The sequence below is a fragment of the Vigna umbellata genome, chromosome 9 (genome assembly GCF_029865625.1).
Source record: "Vigna umbellata cultivar VRB3 chromosome 9, Vumbellata_1.0, whole genome shotgun sequence".
Lineage (NCBI taxonomy): Eukaryota > Viridiplantae > Streptophyta > Magnoliopsida > Fabales > Fabaceae > Vigna > Vigna umbellata.
In genome coordinates this window covers 17,365,327-17,384,392 of record NC_142173.1, presented here as the reverse complement: position 1 = coordinate 17,384,392, position 19,066 = coordinate 17,365,327, and the positions used below count along the sequence as shown (strand labels likewise).

Here is a 19,066-nt window from a genome sequence, read left to right as displayed (position 1 = left end):
AATCTTTTGAAAGATATGTAATGTTGTGAGTCTAAGTAGTTATAGAATTCATTAAACGGTGAGACACCATAATTAACAATGCAATTAAGCTATAGAAAACTATTATATGACTGAAGAAAATCAGTACCGGGTTAAATTACAATTGTGGTAACATGTGTGAAGCACAATGAGTACCAAATATTTTGTGATTGAAGGGTAATACTCATTACATGCGGTGCAAAGAGACCCACATGCTCCAAAACCAGCTGAATGGTGCAAGTTCAAAGATTCCACTTCTGTTTTCTCCTTTCCACCGAATTTAAATTAAAAAAGAGTACCAAATTATTAAAAAAATCTGTATAATGCTACATGTCCCAAGTCCACTACCACCCTCAACGTTGAAAGGTACTTGAAGCCAGAACATCCTAGTACCTCTGGGGTCTTTGAGGGTGTCTCTGTTGTCCAAGGTTTGCACCAATTATCCACTTCCTATCTGAATTGCTTCTTTCAATTGGTAATGTTATTGTTCGGCGAGTTATCTCAACTGGGCACGCGATTTTGCTTGCAAATTTGATTGAACTTGATCTTTCTGGTAGTCTCATTGCAGTGTAAGAGTCAAAGGTTTAAATTAAATTACAATGCTTTGATTCCATTGGCTTTAAATTTCTCAGTAAAATTGTCTCTCTCAATTGGAGTATTGAGTTACTCTGTTGCTTTGTCTGTACGATGTTCTTAAGTTTTGTGTTTCTGATGATGATTAATTGGTGATTGATAGTAAGTTTGGGAGTTACTACTATGAAGCTCTAATCCTTTTGATAGTTGGTCGTAGGATTTTCTTTTTCTTATTTTTGATATATGATAATGAATTATCTAAGATGAAACTGGGAGGGGTGTTCAGGCAAACGGGCTAGTCTATGATGGGAGAGACACCCACATTTAGTACTTGTTCGAATCACGAGAAAGATTGATCGTTGTTATTTGAGAAAATAAACAAAAAATTACATCTGAGATGGGGTTCATCAAATTTATGTTTTTTTAGTTGGTTTGGTTTCCTGTATTGTGTTGGCCCTGTTTAACCACTCAACATGACACGTTTGCTGTCTTACCGATTCTGTTCAGCCTTTGTTAAGGGAAAGATATGGCATAAGCATATGGAGCTGTTGCCTGATTGATGTAATTTCGATTATTTGTTGTTTTTCATTTGAATTTCTTTATACCATTCAGAATTTTGATCACACCCTTCAGCCTCAACCTGTCCTCTCCTTAGTCTTCTTTGAAGCCTTGTTTTTATGAGATTCCATTGATTTTCTGAATTAAGTACCAACTTGACATGTACTGTTCCTTTTCTTTTATGTTGATGTTTTGCAAGGTATCATCATCTTGAATGGCAGTAATAATGGCTTTGCATGGTTATTGTTACAACAATATAAAGTTGGGAAATCAGCGAAGAGCACTACACAATCTCAGTTTTCCAGGCTCAATTTCAGTTCGTAAATTGCCAAAGAATAGAAGGTCAAAATCTGATAAGTCAGAGAATGATAAATTTCCTAGATTCCTGGTTGAAATGCGACAGACAGGATTGCCTCCATCAAAATATGGTACAAATGGTAGAGTTGTTAAAATGGTTCCAACAAATGAGGTAGTGAAAAGAAAGACAATGTTAGAGAATAAAGTGGAAATAGGGAGCAGTTCAAAGCAAGATGTTAATGGAGCAAGTTTAGTAAGAAGGGACCCTAGCCTGGCCTTGACAAAGACAGTGAAATCTGGAACCTCTAAAGAACTTCCACCACTAGAAGAGCTAAAAGTTTTGCCCTCGGATGAAGGCTTCAGTTGGGCCAATGAAAATTACAATTCCGTGCAGAGATCTATTGATGTTTGGTCTTTTGTTCTTTCTTTACGTATTCGAGTTCTATTGGACAATGCAAAATGGGCATATTTGGGTGGCTTTACAGAAGAAAAGCAGGTAGGTTATGGAAGTTATGTCGTTGCCAACTTCTTCTCTTCTGACTTCAGTCATTTCCGGCAGGGATCCTCTCAACAAAAATTTCTTCAGCCCTCATCCCTATTAATTTTCTAATTAAGTTTCTGTTGTGCTTTTCCTTTGCTGATTCAAAGTAATTTGACATTGTATTTCAGAAAAGAAGAAGGCAGAAAACTGCTGCATGGCTAAGGGAGTGTGTATTACAGCTTGGCCCAACTTTCATTAAACTTGGACAGTTATCATCAACAAGGTCGGATCTATTTCCTCGGGAGTTTGTAGACGAGCTTGCGAAATTGCAGGTACATTTGTAGGGTCTAGTACTCAATTTGGGTTCCTATTTGACATACTTTTAGAGAAATTCTATTAGCAAGGAATTCACTGTATTTTGAATTTTACATTTCACTTTCTTTTTAATGTAGTTACAAGTTAGTTACAGATGCTTACAGTGCTGACTTAGGATTGAGTTACGCTCATAGCTATTTATAGCTATCTCTGATGTAATCACAGTTAATTTTGAATCATATTTTTAGTTCTCTCTCTTGTCTTCCTATCTGTTCTTTATATCTCTCATTTGCAATACTTATTAATAGTTTTTAATCTTAATACAACATTCTGCAGGACAGGGTACCTGCTTTTTCTCCTAAGAAAGCAAGAGGCTTTATTGAGAGTGAATTAGGAGCACCCATTAATGTATTGTTTAAAGAGTTTGAAGATCGGCCCATTGCTGCTGCTAGTCTTGGTCAGGTGAATTATGCCTATGCTGACAATCATATTTTTTTTTATTTCTTGTATTCAAGCTAATGATCTTAATGCGTTGATGTTAGTGGTGGCCTTTCTAGTGCTAGAACTCTAAATTTGAACACAACTTCGTGACATTACAGACAATCAAACGAGATAACTCAGCTTTTTTTACTTCCAATTTTTGGAGCCCTATTTGTAGGTTCATCGAGCTATATTACACAATGGAGAAAAGGTAGTTCTCAAAGTCCAAAGGCCTGGACTAAAGAAGCTTTTTGACATTGACTTGCGTAAGTTGTGGTCATTTTGTTTCTTCCTTTTGCTACGTCTTGTGATTTTGATATAGTTATTGTCATCACACTTGAGATGGATCAAAGGAAATCTAAATTATTTGAGGAAACTCTACATGATTTGCAATCTCTAATATTAGGGGATTTAAAACAAGGTGTCAAATCCTAATAATTTACAAAACAAAATATAATGCCCCCAATATAAAAGGTTTTTTCTCTAAATAGGATATACTTTCTAATATTCTTTCTCATAATAGAGCATACAAAATCAAATGCAACTTTTAACATGAACAGTGGCTTCTGGCACATTGAAAGGATACCTACAAGTTAATCACTATACTTCAGTTTATTCTTATAAGCTCACACATGAACATTTTCTTGGCTCAATACATGGTCTCTAAACTTCAACAACTACATTTTGCTTCTTACTTTGCCTAGATACAAGATTTACAATACACAAAAATACAATATTCCAATTTAGACTACCCAGCAATAGATTAATCACCCTATCTGCATTGAAGTATTCCAAACTTGAACATTTCATTTGTCTTTATATAGCAATCCTTGACCCAGACCATTCTTAATGTATTCGAAGATTCATAGGACTGCATTCCAATGATCAACACATGAAGATAGTGTAAAATGACTCATCGTATTGTCTGTCAAGGAAATATCTAGTCTAATTATTACATTAAATAAGTAGATATGATATGATTTGATAAGGAAATTTCTTACCAAATATTTACCCATTCTTACACATTGATTTTGTTTTGATCCTTATTATTGTATGTCTTCATTATAAATACGAATACTAATGTGTGTACGTAATATATGGAACTTATAATATTTTTTCTCGGTTTCTCTTCTCAACATGGTCCCAAGCAGTACCATCCTCTATGACCTATTTTTCACTAATCCTTTCAACACTAATGAAGTATTGAAGTTTCCCAAGCCTTGATCTACAGTACTAATGTAATTGGGATCAGATTTCTCATTGTGATGCTTATGCTAATAAAAAGTCTAATAAATATAAATATTGTTTTTAGGTAGCTTTACTTTAATAATCTAGTCTGGTCAATGATCTGAATGAGTTATTTCTTACACATGTTTTGAGCTTTAGTAGTACCAGTTGTGGTCAATTAGTGAGGTTAAAGCCTGGTCATTGTTGAAACTTTGTTTTACTCTAACAAGTTTCCTTGTCATGTCCAGGAAACTTAAAGCTGATTGCAGAATATTTTCAGAGAAGTGAAACTCTAGGGGGTCCAACAAGAGATTGGGTTGGTATCTATGAAGAATGTGCAACGTAAGTAATACAAACATTATGTTTTAAGCAAATTTCTTCTTCCCTCATTGCACGTTAAAGTCATAGACTTTTACTAACTTGTTTTGGCCTTCATTTTACCTACTATCATTAATTACTGTCATTGGAATTGTCCCTTATGTATTTTATATTATCCTTAACATGTCTTATGTAATTTATATTGTCCTGCACATGGTACTTTTCAGGATTTTGTATCAAGAAATTGATTATATAAATGAAGGAAAGAATTCTGATAGATTCCGCCGAGATTTTCGAAACATAAAGTGGGTCCGAGTACCTGTATGTTTCTTGTTGCCATGCTATACTCTGCTGGATATTTTTATTCAGATAGTTTCAGTTTCCTTGAAACTTAGTTTACCTCTCCAATCTTCCTAATCTCCTTTAAACATGTATCTAGCACATATAAATCACTAATGTCTAGAGCTAATGTTAATTTTTACTACTGCATCCTTCGTTTTCACCTTTGCAGCTGGTTTATTGGGATTATACTGCATCGAAGGTATTGGCATTGGAGTATGTACCAGGTTGTCAACTTGACAAGTGCATCTTGTTTTCTTCTTTTTCTTTAAAAGTGGAAGCTACAATAATTAACTTTTTCCCTTCAAGTTGTATATCATTATATCGTTGAACTTTGCTTTTACTTTTTGAAAATAGGTATCAAAATAAATGAAGTGGATATGTTAACTTCACGTGGTTATGATCGATTACGAATCTCATCACACACTATTGAGGCATACTTGATTCAGGTCCACATTGTTGTTTCGCTCTGAAACTTTAAATATTCAATATTGTCATCTTTTGGGTTCGTGTGAATGTTTAATAGCGTATATATGCCTATGTTTTAATAAACATACAAAAGACATTTTGCTTCAAGATAGTTGTAGATAAAAGGTATTTTGAGTATTAAATCTTGCTTGTTTTTCAGATATTGAAAACTGGTTTCTTTCATGCTGATCCACATCCTGGAAATCTTGCCGTTGATGTTGATGAAGCAATTATTTATTATGACTTTGGTATGATGGGGGAGATAAAATCTTTCACCCGAGAGAGGCTGCTTGAACTGTTCTATGCTGTCTATGAGAAGGATGCCAAAAAGGTCTAGTTTCTACTTTGATTGCATCTTTGTAAACATGGGAGACATTATCACAACAAGTACTTCCCATCTGATGTCTTGATAAACTAATATCAAAATTTGTTTTCTATTGTTTCTTCATGCTTCTTTCTTTTTGTAGACATGTAAGATTACATGGAGCTTGATATATATCAAAATATGAAACTTGTATAGGAATTATATGTTAGCAAACGTTAATTTGTGTGCAATGTTTAGGGAGAAATTTACTGTTTGAGAGATGAATACAAGGTAAACAATGATGGATTAGCAAACCTTTGTGCACCAATCTCCAAAGCTTAGCTCTGAGGGAAGTGTCCTCTATTCCTTTTAGGAAAATTTCCCCTTGAAGTGGGAGAACTCCGAGAGGAGATGCTAAGGACTTTCCTATTTGGATATACACCAAGGTTTAGCCTTAAGTCCTTGCATGTCTAACCTAGTCTTGGATGTGCTTATCAAGGACATACAAAAGAGTTTCCTTATTTTTGTATTTTTTTGAGCATGATATAGTCTTGATTGAGAAATCAAGGGAAGCAATTAACATTAGGCTTGAACTTTGAAGGAAAATTTCGGAAACATAGGGTTTTCATTTAAGTAGGAGTAAGACAGTATATGCAATGCAATTTTAGAAAGACATAGGAGCAAGATGACTCATAAGTAAAGTGGGAGAATATATCATCATACCATAGGTTTTTAAGCTTAAAGTTGGGTTCAATCATGCAAAATGATGGAAAAAAGGAATGATAATGTTACAGACGATACAAGATGGATAAAACGAGAAAGGTATCAGAGGTTATTTGTGATGGCAAAGTAACCATCAAATTCAAAGGCAGGTTTTATCACACAACTATATGCCCAACTATACTCTATGGTAGTGAATATTGGACTATGAGAGAACAACATGAAACAGGTGGGAATAGTAGAAATAAGAATGTTATGATGGATGTGTGAGCATACAAGAATGGATAAAATAGAAAATTATTATGTACAAGAAAAGATTTGTGTAGCACCAATTGAGGAAAAGATAATAGAAAATTGGTTAAAAAAGTTCTTAAGAAGTAGATTTTAAGCCTAACTCAATATTCTACAAAACCGGCTTGTAAGATGAGATCTCTATCGATTTATTTATTTAACATTTGTCTTAATTGATATGGGATCTCCAACAATGGTTGTACAAAGAAGACCATAAGAAATATCCATCAAAAGAGTTGATTGCATGATATTTAATATTGAGAAAAAGGAAGAGGGATACCAAAAAGGACTTTGGAGGAAGTTCTCAAGGGAGTTTTCTTGCTAAATAGTATTCCTAAAACTTTGGTTTTTAACCAATCTCACATGAGACTTTGTTGTTGTAGCCTATACTAGATTTCTACTTTGCTAGGGATGACAACCAAAAAACAAATTATTATAGTAGAACAAAGAAATTCAATAACATCCTTTGTAAGGTTAAACGTAACAATTTAACAACCATTTACTAACATCTTTTATTTGAAACATATTTAGCTGATTTATTATTTTGTTCTTCACACCTAGAATTCCTTCTTTGTGTAAACTCTCAAATAAGGGGCTTAAATATTCCGAGGGTCTAAAGTTTTAATTGTCAATTAATAGCATGGTAGTTGCTCACAAACCAACTATCCAAAATGCACTCAGCCACCATCTACCGCATGTTGAAATCAATTGGTTATTAAAACATTGGGGTCACAAGGATAAATTTTAAACCCTTAAGGTATAAGGCTTTGATACCATATTAGAAATATGTAGTACCTAACCTAATTCTAATGCAACCCCAATATTGTGATATATTGAGAGGCATATAAACGTTTTTATTATTTAATTTGAGCATTCATGTGTCATCCATATTCATTTTGTACATGTTCGAATATTAATCAAGATTCATCAACATATTTAGCAGACATTGATGTTAAAATATATAGTAAATTTTTAATTATGATTGCTCATGTTAGCTAGTGATTAAGCAGTAAATTAGCTTAAAATTGTGTTCAAATCAGCACCTTCTTAGTTGTAACATCCCAATAAATAGTAATTACCATTAATCAGAACTAATCACATTTACAGAAAACAGTGCAGTCTTAACATTTACAACAGCTGCTCAAAACGATAAAACAGCATGTACAGCAAATTACAGTATTCAGAAATTCATAAAAGGTACAGAACCAGTTACTGGACAAACGTTCTGCAGAAATATACAGTCAACGTCCCAAAATGCTATACAAAAAGACTAACTACTACTAATACTGTATGAACAGCGCTGCAAACCTATACACAGAACTGTCAGAATACAGCACAGAAAACTAACTAATGCTACTACAGAAACGAGCCTTTACTGCTCAGCTTTAACTTCAACGTCCACAAGGTTGGCATCCTCCAAATTTTCTTCTTCCAGCATGGTTTCAAGGGATGCATCTCCATCTGCTCACATCCACAACGGATGATCATTGCATTGACAAGACGGACGTACATAACAGTAGACAACACAAGGAAAAGTTGCAAGGGTAAGCTTTAGGTAATTTAATTCAATAAAATCAACGTAATTTAACTTATAAAATAAGTCATGCAGTTCATACAATATTAAACACATATCCCAGCATACAGTAACTCATTCAAATTCTCATAATTAAAGACTGTCCGGACTGTATGATGCCATGTATCTACAGGCGTTCTTGCACCCGGGTGGTGTAGTAACCGGAATTCGCATCAGCTGCCACCCGAGGTTAACCCTATCAGTCCAAAGTACTCAATAGGACTAGGGCCTCCTGCCATTCCCACGTATGACCTACTCCCCTCTACATGAGGATGAGCACTCACGGAATATCAGGATGAACAGCCATCAGCAGCTTTACCATGGTCATACTACACTACTTCTCATATTCACATCATAGAGACGTTCCTCCTTGGAACGCTCTTTCATAATCCAATCCAATAAATCCATTCCAAATACCATTCGCACATATTCACAAATTCTCTTATTCAAATTATCATTCTGTGTTCACTCTCTTTATTTTAAAGAACGGTCATCACTCCATAAATAGGGACGAACATATTACAGTACTCAAACGTCCACGTTTCTGAACAAAAGAAACGTACCATTTATCAACTTAACTACATTACAACACTTAATAATTTGAAGAAAACTGATCTGAGAAAAGATGGGTAATACTTAGAAAAATCTTAAGTATCAAGACTCCAGGTAGAATTCCAAAGGATAAAGCCAATAAGAAATATTTAGATGAACAATCAAATATAATTGAATTCAGAAAACAACACTGCCAGTCAAAGACCGAACGTTAATTAACAATTTGAACGAACGCCATATACGTTCGCTCACGAAGCAATAATCAGAAGAGCGTTCAATTATAAAAGCAAACACTGCTCAGGACGAACGCCAGGTCAATGACCGAGCACCAAATAGAACGAACGCACATAGGAACGAATGTGCATGGAAACGAACACGCATGGAAACGAACGTTCAGTATCAGACCGAACGCTAACTGGAACGAACGCTCAATCTAAAATTGAGAGTTCATTTGGACGAACGCTCAGTATAATACTAAGCGCCACTTATGACGAACGCTGGTAAACAAAACCGAGCGTCCTAACTATACTTCACTTTATATCTTTAATGGTTGGACCCGCTAAGTTGAGCCGAACGCTCAAACCTAACTCTGCACACAAATAACGCTCGTTCTCGATCCGAATCCTCTCCAAATGAAAGAATTCTTACTCTAAGTTATTGTCCAGTGAAACCGAACGGTATAAGACCGTTCGATGACGAGCGTACACCATCAATCAGAGAAAACCAGACTTTCCAGATTTTCAAACACGAGAATTTCACAGTTTTACATACGATTCATAACTTAGAATTTATCTTTAACATAACTCTCATGCATTCCAAAATTCCTATTATCAATCCATAAATACAGAGTCTCCCATCTTCCAGTTTCAAACATATCATATCAACATACAGTTCAGATCAAAATCATTCCAAATTATGCAGAATCAATCACATTACAACTCATACATTTCATTCACTGCATAATTTCATACAACATTCCTGATATACATCCATTTCAATTCTGCTTCATCACGCATATTCAAAATTCGCATAATGCATACATTTCAGACATCCATCACAATTCATTACTGTCATACAGATCAAACATATATTAAATTAAATTACTAAAGCTTCCCTTACCTGGTCTAACACTGCACTTCCAAATGCTTAGAATTTATCTCGACCACTCACGGCTTCCTATCCAGAATTCACTCAACCACTTCCACTTATCTAATACACCAAAATCATTAACAGATCAGACTTCTAACTTACACATGCAACCAAAAATCTTGATTTGCATGAACTAAAACAGACAAGTGCAGGAACGAGAACTTACCAGTTCAGTTCTCAGTTTGGTTCGGATCAGAATAACGCTCACGGTGCAGTGAAGGCGTCTACGGTCTCTGAAATTAGATCAGAGGAGTTGATAGTAAGGTATTTTAGAGAGAAGATGGAAGAGTGCAGAGAAAATACAGAGAAGATGTAAGATCAGAATTCGTGAAGAAGAAGAAGATTGCATGAAAGGAAGAGAAGAGTTTTCAGAGAAATTATTTTCTCTCCCTCGTCAAACGGTTGAGCAGTTACTCACTGCCACTTGGCTTCCACTACAGCTTTTAGAAGCTTCCAAAGTGACATATGGCATTCAGTGCATGCAGAGAGAAAGAGAGTGGAATTTTGACGTGGCAAGGTGAATTAAAACAGTGATCAGAGGATGGATTTAAGTGTGTTAATTATCAGGTTCTCACATTCCCCCTAACTACAAAAATTTTCGTCCTCGAAAATTCTAAAGCTTACCAGGGAATAGGTGCGGATACAATTCTCTCACAGCCTCTTCAACCTCCCATGTTGAGTCACCAGTCTTTGCATTCCACACCACTTTCACAAGACGAACCTCCTTCCCTTTGTAAAGTCTGGTGCGGCTGTCTTCAATGCAGACTGGTTGCATCTCCAGTGTTCTATCTGGCCGAAGTTGGATATCTTCTAACTCCAATACGTGTGATGGATCAGCCATATATTTACGGAGTTGAGAGACATGAAAGACTGGATGAAGGTTGGACAGTTGAGGTGGTAAAGCCAATTCATACGCCACTGCTCCAATCTTCTTCAGAATTTGATAAGGTCCAACGTACTTGGGAGAAAGCTTCTTTGGACGAAGGATTCTTCCCACACCAGTGATTGGATTCAACCTCAGAAACACGTGATCTCCAGCAACAAATTCTAAGGGTCTTCTTCTTTTATCAGCATACGATTTCTGCCTGCTTTGGGAAGTCTTCAAACGCTCTTGGATCAGTTTCACTTTCTCTGTTGTTTGTTGGATTAATTCTGGTCCAGTGACTGCAGTTTCACCTTCTTGGAACCAACACAAAGGAGTTCTACACTTTCTTCCATAAAGAGCTTCAAACGGTGCCATTCCTATGCTTGCTTGATAACTGTTATTATACGTGAATTCCACAAGCGGCAGAACCTCATCCCATACTCCCATATGATCTATAACGCAGGTCCTCAACAAGTCTTCAAGAGTTTGGATGGTTCGTTCAGATTGGCCATCCGTCTGAGGGTGATATGCAGAACTCATTTGCAGTTTGCTTCCCAATTCTCCTTGCAATGACTGCCAAAAACGAGATGTGAATCTCGTATCCCGATCTGATATAATACTGGAAGGAACTCCATGCAATCTAACAATCTCCTTAACGTACAGCTTGGCCAAATTTGTCATGGACATCCTTAAATTAACAGCCAGGAAATGGGCGCTCTTAGTCAATCTATCCACAATTACCCAAATCGAATCATGGTTTCGGACTGTACGTGGCAGATGAGTCACGAAATCCATAGAGATGCTGTCCCACTTCCATTCTGGAATTTCCAAAGGCTGCAGCAATCCTCCTGGTCTTTGGTGTTCAGCTTTTGCACGTTGACAGGTTAAACAAGAGGCCACAAAACGTGCAATATCACTCTTCATCCCAGGCCACCAGAATGACAAACGAAGGTCATGATACATCTTAGTCATGCCAGGATGCATGCTAAGACGGCTGTGATGTGCTTCCTCCAATATGATTTTCCTCAGTTCGACATCATTAGGGACACACGTCCTTCCCCGGTAACGCAACATACCGTCTGTTCCTGCATTGAAATCCTTATCTTTATTCAAACTGAGCTCGCCCAATATCTTCACCAGCTCTTCATCCTCACGTTGCTTCTTCCAGATTCGGTCAAATACATCACTGGAAATTCTGAGATTACAGCATCTGATAACGTCCGTTCCCAAGTCAAACTGCAATCTTAGATCTCTAAAGCTTTCTACCAAATTCAGCTCCTTCACCATCATTGCAGAGACCCTTACGGCTTTCCTACTCAATGCATCAGCCACCACATTTGCTTTTCCAGGATGATACAGTAATTCAAATTCGTAATCCTTCAAGAATTCAAGCCACCTCCTTTGCCTCATATTCAACTCCTTTTGATCAAAGAGGTACTTGAGACTCTTGTGATCACTAAATACTTGAAACGTTGCACCATACAGATAATGCCTCCAGATTTTCAACGCAAACACCACTGCTGCCAGCTCCAAGTCGTGTGTGGGGTAATTCTTCTCATGAATTTTCAACTGCCTGGAAGCGTATGCCACTGCCTTTCTTTCCTGCATCAGTACACAGCCCAAACCTTGATATGATGCATCACAATACACTTCAAAAGGTTTGGCTGTATCTGGAATGACCAACACAGGAGCGCTTGTTAATTTCTTCTTCAATTCCTGGAAGCTCTCCTCACATTTATCTGTCCAAGCAAACGGCTGGTCCTTCCTGGTGAGGTAAGTCAGAGGGGCTACTATCTTGGAAAATCCTTCAATAAATCTCCTATAATAGCCCGCGAGTCCCACAAAGCTTCTAACTTCCATGACTGAACGTGGACTCTCCCAATCCAGCACTGCCTTCACCTTGGCTGGATCCACTGCAATACCACCAGCAGAAACAACGTGCCCCAGGAATTGGATCTCCTTCATCCAAAATTCACACTTTGAACGTTTGGCATACAACTCTTTCTCCCTCAACACGCTCAAGACGATCCTCAAATGCTCTTCATGTTCATCAAAGCTCTTGGAGTAAATGAGGATGTCATCAATAAATACCACAACAAACTTATCCAGGTACGGTCTAAAAATTCTGTTCATATAATCCATGAAGATTGCAGGTGCGTTTGTCACTCCAAAGGGCATCACCACATACTCATAATGGCCATAACGAGACCGAAATGCAGTCTTCTGAATGTCCTCCTCTTTCACTCTAATTTGATGATAGCCCGAACGTAAATCAATCTTAGAAAATACACAGGCACCATGCAACTGGTCCAGCAGGTCATCAATCCTTGGAAGAGGATACTTGTTCTTGATGGTCAGCTTATTAAGTTGTCTATAATCAATGCATAGTCGTGAGCTGCCATCCTTCTTCTTTACCAACAATACTGGCGCTCCCCAAGGAGAAGCACTTGGACGGATGAACCTTTTGTCCATTAATTCTTCAATTTGCTTCTTGAGTTCCACTAATTCAGCTGGTGCCATCCTGTAAGGTTGGACCGAGATGGGTGCAGCAGTGGTTACCAGATCGATTGTGAATTCTACCTCACGAATGGGAGGTAGACCAGGGACTTCATCAGGAAAAACATCTGGAAACTCATCTACTACTGTTCGTCCTCTGCTGCCATCATTGTTGGACGAACTCTCTACCCCATTATCTTCATACGTCATTATCAGAAAACAGCTTGCTCCCTCCATGATATCCTCCTTCAATTGACCGAGAGTGAGAGACAATTCCTCTTCTTCTTCATTGGGAAAAACCAACTCCTTCTTCCCGCAATCAATGAGGATCCGATTGGTAGCCAACCAATCCATCCCTAAAATTACTTCTAAGTCTTGCAGGGGTAAACAAATAAGATTGACCTTATATCTACGCCCCTCAACTTCTATAGGACATCTTACACAAACTGTAGATGTCTTAATCCCACCAGCTGCTGGGGTTGACACCACCAGATCAAACTGTAATTCACTCTCTTTTATTCCCAGTTTCTCAACACACGCCTTCGAGATGAAGGAATGAGTTGCCCCCGAGTCATACAGTACACAGCAAGGCTTTCCATATAACATGCAAGTGCTGGTGATGAGTGTACCTGAACTAGCAGCTTCAGCACCAGTAATAGCATAAACTCTCCCTGTGGCTTGTGCACGTCCACCTCTCCCTTGTTGGGTCCTCCCAGCGTTTGGCGGCCTCATTGCCGCTCTTCCTCCCATACTGCACTCGTTCTCTAAATGCCCACTCTGCCTGCAACGAGTACAATATTTTCCTCCTGCCAGCTGCGGACATGCCCACCGATAGTGTGGTCCTCCACACTGATAACAGGTCAAGCTTCTCGGCTGTCCAGATTGGCCAACAGTGACCAAAGCTTGTGATCCACCAGAGGATTGAGTGGGACGAGTATATGGGGACCCTCTCACATTTGATGTACCTCTGGACATAACCGGACCCCTACTCACTTGTTGTTTCTTATGTTTTTCGGCCTCAGCAATGTTCTTCTCAAGGACCTTTGCCCTTTCAACCATAGCAGGGAAAGATCTGATACACAAACAGGATATTAATACTTTTAGATCACTCCTCAACCCGTTCTCAAACTTCCTGCATTGCCATTCTTCACTTGTTGCCATAGTATTGAACCGCACAAGGTGTTTGAATTTATTAGTGTATTCTGAAACTGACATACTCCCTTGAACCAGCTGTAAGAATTCAACTTCCTTTGCAAAACGAACGCTGTCAGGGAAGTATTCTTCATAGAATTTTGCTCTAAAAACCTCCCAATTAATGGGGTTCTGCGCGTCAGTCAAGATAGCTTTCATACTTGTCCACCAGTGACTAGCTTCACCAGTCAATAAGTATTCTGTGAATGCCAAACGGTTCTCATTTGGGCATCTTTTGGCATCATAGATCCGCTCCATATCTCTAAGCCACTGATCCGCCTCATCCGGAAGCCCTTTGCCATTGAACTTGGCAGGATGGTGCTGCAAGAAGCTTTCCAAACTCCATTCTGCATGGGGTGCAGCATTAGAGGAGGAGGCTCCGGGTGTGCCTCGGCCAGCTGCCAAGATGTCCATTAGTTGTCTTTGCGTTGCTTCTGAGTGAACACGAGAAGCCTCCATACTTTGCATTGCTTCCTGGTTTTGCCTCATCAAGGCAGCGTTCTGCTCAACCAAAGTTGTGTTTTGTTGTTGAAGCCTGTCTATGACTGCCTCCAACACACGGGCACTAATTGGTGCATCAGATTCATTCGGCTGAGGTGGGGGAGGAAGTCTAGGAGCCATTCGTTTTCTGGATCAGAGAAAACGTACGTTAGCTATGTTCAAGAGTTAAAAATTAATAACTCATCAAACACATATCAAGCACACAACGAAAAGCACAGTGCACTCATACCCTATATGTCCTTAAAAGAACAAAACTGCTCTGATACCAATAAATGTAACATCCCAATAAATAGTAATTACCATTAATCAGAACTAATCACATTTACAGAAAACAGTGCAGTCTTAACATTTACAACAGCTGCTCAAAACGATAAAACAGCATGTACAGCAAATTACAGTATTCAGAAATTCATAAAAGGTACAGAACCAGTTACTGGACAAACGTTCTGCAGAAATATACAGTCAACGTCCCAAAATGCTATACAAAAAGACTAACTACTACTAATACTGTATGAACAGCGCTGCAAACCTATACACAGAACTGTCAGAATACAGCACAGAAAACTAACTAATGCTACTACAGAAACGAGCCTTTACTGCTCAGCTTTAACTTCAACGTCCACAAGGTTGGCATCCTCCAAATTTTCTTCTTCCAGCATGGTTTCAAGGGATGCATCTCCATCTGCTCACATCCACAACGGATGATCATTGCATTGACAAGACGGACGTACATAACAGTAGACAACACAAGGAAAAGTTGCAAGGGTAAGCTTTAGGTAATTTAATTCAATAAAATCAACGTAATTTAACTTATAAAATAAGTCATGCAGTTCATACAATATTAAACACATATCCCAGCATACAGTAACTCATTCAAATTCTCATAATTAAAGACTGTCCGGACTGTATGATGCCATGTATCTACAGGCGTTCTTGCACCCGGGTGGTGTAGTAACCGGAATTCGCATCAGCTGCCACCCGAGGTTAACCCTATCAGTCCAAAGTACTCAATAGGACTAGGGCCTCCTGCCATTCCCACGTATGACCTACTCCCCTCTACATGAGGATGAGCACTCACGGAATATCAGGATGAACAGCCATCAGCAGCTTTACCATGGTCATACTACACTACTTCTCATATTCACATCATAGAGACGTTCCTCCTTGGAACGCTCTTTCATAATCCAATCCAATAAATCCATTCCAAATACCATTCGCACATATTCACAAATTCTCTTATTCAAATTATCATTCTGTGTTCACTCTCTTTATTTTAAAGAACGGTCATCACTCCATAAATAGGGACGAACATATTACAGTACTCAAACGTCCACGTTTCTGAACAAAAGAAACGTACCATTTATCAACTTAACTACATTACAACACTTAATAATTTGAAGAAAACTGATCTGAGAAAAGATGGGTAATACTTAGAAAAATCTTAAGTATCAAGACTCCAGGTAGAATTCCAAAGGATAAAGCCAATAAGAAATATTTAGATGAACAATCAAATATAATTGAATTCAGAAAACAACACTGCCAGTCAAAGACCGAACGTTAATTAACAATTTGAACGAACGCCATATACGTTCGCTCACGAAGCAATAATCAGAAGAGCGTTCAATTATAAAAGCAAACACTGCTCAGGACGAACGCCAGGTCAATGACCGAGCACCAAATAGAACGAACGCACATAGGAACGAATGTGCATGGAAACGAACACGCATGGAAACGAACGTTCAGTATCAGACCGAACGCTAACTGGAACGAACGCTCAATCTAAAATTGAGAGTTCATTTGGACGAACGCTCAGTATAATACTAAGCGCCACTTATGACGAACGCTGGTAAACAAAACCGAGCGTCCTAACTATACTTCACTTTATATCTTTAATGGTTGGACCCGCTAAGTTGAGCCGAACGCTCAAACCTAACTCTGCACACAAATAACGCTCGTTCTCGATCCGAATCCTCTCCAAATGAAAGAATTCTTACTCTAAGTTATTGTCCAGTGAAACCGAACGGTATAAGACCGTTCGATGACGAGCGTACACCATCAATCAGAGAAAACCAGACTTTCCAGATTTTCAAACACGAGAATTTCACAGTTTTACATACGATTCATAACTTAGAATTTATCTTTAACATAACTCTCATGCATTCCAAAATTCCTATTATCAATCCATAAATACAGAGTCTCCCATCTTCCAGTTTCAAACATATCATATCAACATACAGTTCAGATCAAAATCATTCCAAATTATGCAGAATCAATCACATTACAACTCATACATTTCATTCACTGCATAATTTCATACAACATTCCTGATATACATCCATTTCAATTCTGCTTCATCACGCATATTCAAAATTCGCATAATGCATACATTTCAGACATCCATCACAATTCATTACTGTCATACAGATCAAACATATATTAAATTAAATTACTAAAGCTTCCCTTACCTGGTCTAACACTGCACTTCCAAATGCTTAGAATTTATCTCGACCACTCACGGCTTCCTATCCAGAATTCACTCAACCACTTCCACTTATCTAATACACCAAAATCATTAACAGATCAGACTTCTAACTTACACATGCAACCAAAAATCTTGATTTGCATGAACTAAAACAGACAAGTGCAGGAACGAGAACTTACCAGTTCAGTTCTCAGTTTGGTTCGGATCAGAATAACGCTCACGGTGCAGTGAAGGCGTCTACGGTCTCTGAAATTAGATCAGAGGAGTTGATAGTAAGGTATTTTAGAGAGAAGATGGAAGAGTGCAGAGAAAATACAGAGAAGATGTAAGATCAGAATTCGTGAAGAAGAAGAAGATTGCATGAAAGGAAGAGAAGAGTTTTCAGAGAAATTATTTTCTCTCCCTCGTCAAACGGTTGAGCAGTTACTCACTGCCACTTGGCTTCCACTACAGCTTTTAGAAGCTTCCAAAGTGACATATGGCATTCAGTGCATGCAGAGAGAAAGAGAGTGGAATTTTGACGTGGCAAGGTGAATTAAAACAGTGATCAGAGGATGGATTTAAGTGTGTTAATTATCAGGTTCTCACATTAGTCACAATAAAATAAGAGAAGAAATGTTCTTCAGTGATCTAGTATCATTGCTATTCTGTTGCAAAATTCCTCTACACTAAGCTATTTTATTCCTTGAGTTAAGTTTCCACTAACTTTTAGTTTCCAGTATATTGTCTTGAGAAATTTCTGTAGTAGTAAAAGTATGTGTGTTCACCCATGTACAAGGTTGTAATGTAAAGATCTGCAGGTAAAGATAGTGTCACATGTAGGTTTGTTTTTAAGATGCAAATCATGTTTTCGGGCACTATCTCAATGTATCGTTTATAAGATACAAATCCTAATCTTTTACATATTAATTACATGTAGTGTTTACTGGTAACAAGCTAATATATTTGTAACCTCAAGCTTGAGAACAAATGTTAATGTATGAAGTCTAGACTCATTAGCATATTAAACACAGTAGAATAGATGGATAAATGTCACTATTGACAATTGTCTAGTGAAGTTTTCTTTTGATGGATTATATACATGCTGTAAATGAGATATCAGTGTACTGCCTGGAGGCACACAATTTCTGTTAGGTTTCTTGATAGAAGAAACCTGGATCACATGATTCGCACACACTAAAACGTAATTCACAACTTCTAATTCTCTGAATATTCCTTGTTTATTTGATTCAAGATAGCAGCCAAGGGATAATGTTTCCCTTTCCACAGGACACCCAGGATCTTGTCAAAACTATCAGAACAATCAACAATGTAACCCCCCTACAAAAAAAACACTCACCCTATAGTCTTCCTATTAGAAAGACTATAACCTCCTAACCAACCAACTAACTATTTGTTTTCTTACTTCTTACATAGACATTTAATTTCCTAACAATTTCCCTCAAACTTTTTGTCCCAATAGTAATTTTATGGTTTAGCTCCCGTGTGTACAACTACAATTGTATATTTATATTAACCAGGGACACTTTTCAGCATAAGGAATTTGAAGTTTCTTTGAACTTGAACTTCACATTTCCAAGGGCCTTTCACATTTACTTAAACTTTTATATTCACAATGGTGTAGGTTATGCAATGCCTTATGGATCTTGGAGCCCTCCAACCAACTGGTGACCTATCATCAGTAAGGATATTTAGTACCTATATTCTTATAAGATTATTATCAACAATTTGAAATTATGACAAATCTTGATCATAGAAATTTCTTAATTTGGCATACAGGTGAGGAGATCTGTGCAGTTTTTCTTGGACAATCTTCTAAGCCAGACACCAGATCAACAACAGACTTTATCTGCAATTGGGGAGGTATG

General features: G+C 37.7%; 1 protein-coding gene across 1 annotated transcript in view; it reads left to right on the top strand.

The window, feature by feature from the left end:
* Positions 1-284: 284 nt before the first annotated feature.
* LOC124842937 (protein ACTIVITY OF BC1 COMPLEX KINASE 7, chloroplastic-like) overlaps positions 285-19,066 on the top strand; it is a 35,247-nt gene continuing 16,465 nt past the window's right edge. Inside the window, exons 1-12 of the mRNA XM_088098725.1 lie at positions 285-446; positions 1,349-1,942; positions 2,116-2,259; positions 2,579-2,704; positions 2,901-2,988; positions 4,198-4,291; positions 4,495-4,588; positions 4,779-4,833; positions 4,964-5,055; positions 5,235-5,405; positions 18,823-18,879; positions 18,978-19,061. Of these exons, the coding sequence (XP_087954851.1) occupies positions 1,364-1,942; positions 2,116-2,259; positions 2,579-2,704; positions 2,901-2,988; positions 4,198-4,291; positions 4,495-4,588; positions 4,779-4,833; positions 4,964-5,055; positions 5,235-5,405; positions 18,823-18,879; positions 18,978-19,061 (1,584 nt within the window). The 5' untranslated portion in view covers positions 285-446; positions 1,349-1,363. The remainder of the gene's footprint in view (positions 447-1,348; positions 1,943-2,115; positions 2,260-2,578; positions 2,705-2,900; positions 2,989-4,197; positions 4,292-4,494; positions 4,589-4,778; positions 4,834-4,963; positions 5,056-5,234; positions 5,406-18,822; positions 18,880-18,977; positions 19,062-19,066) is intronic.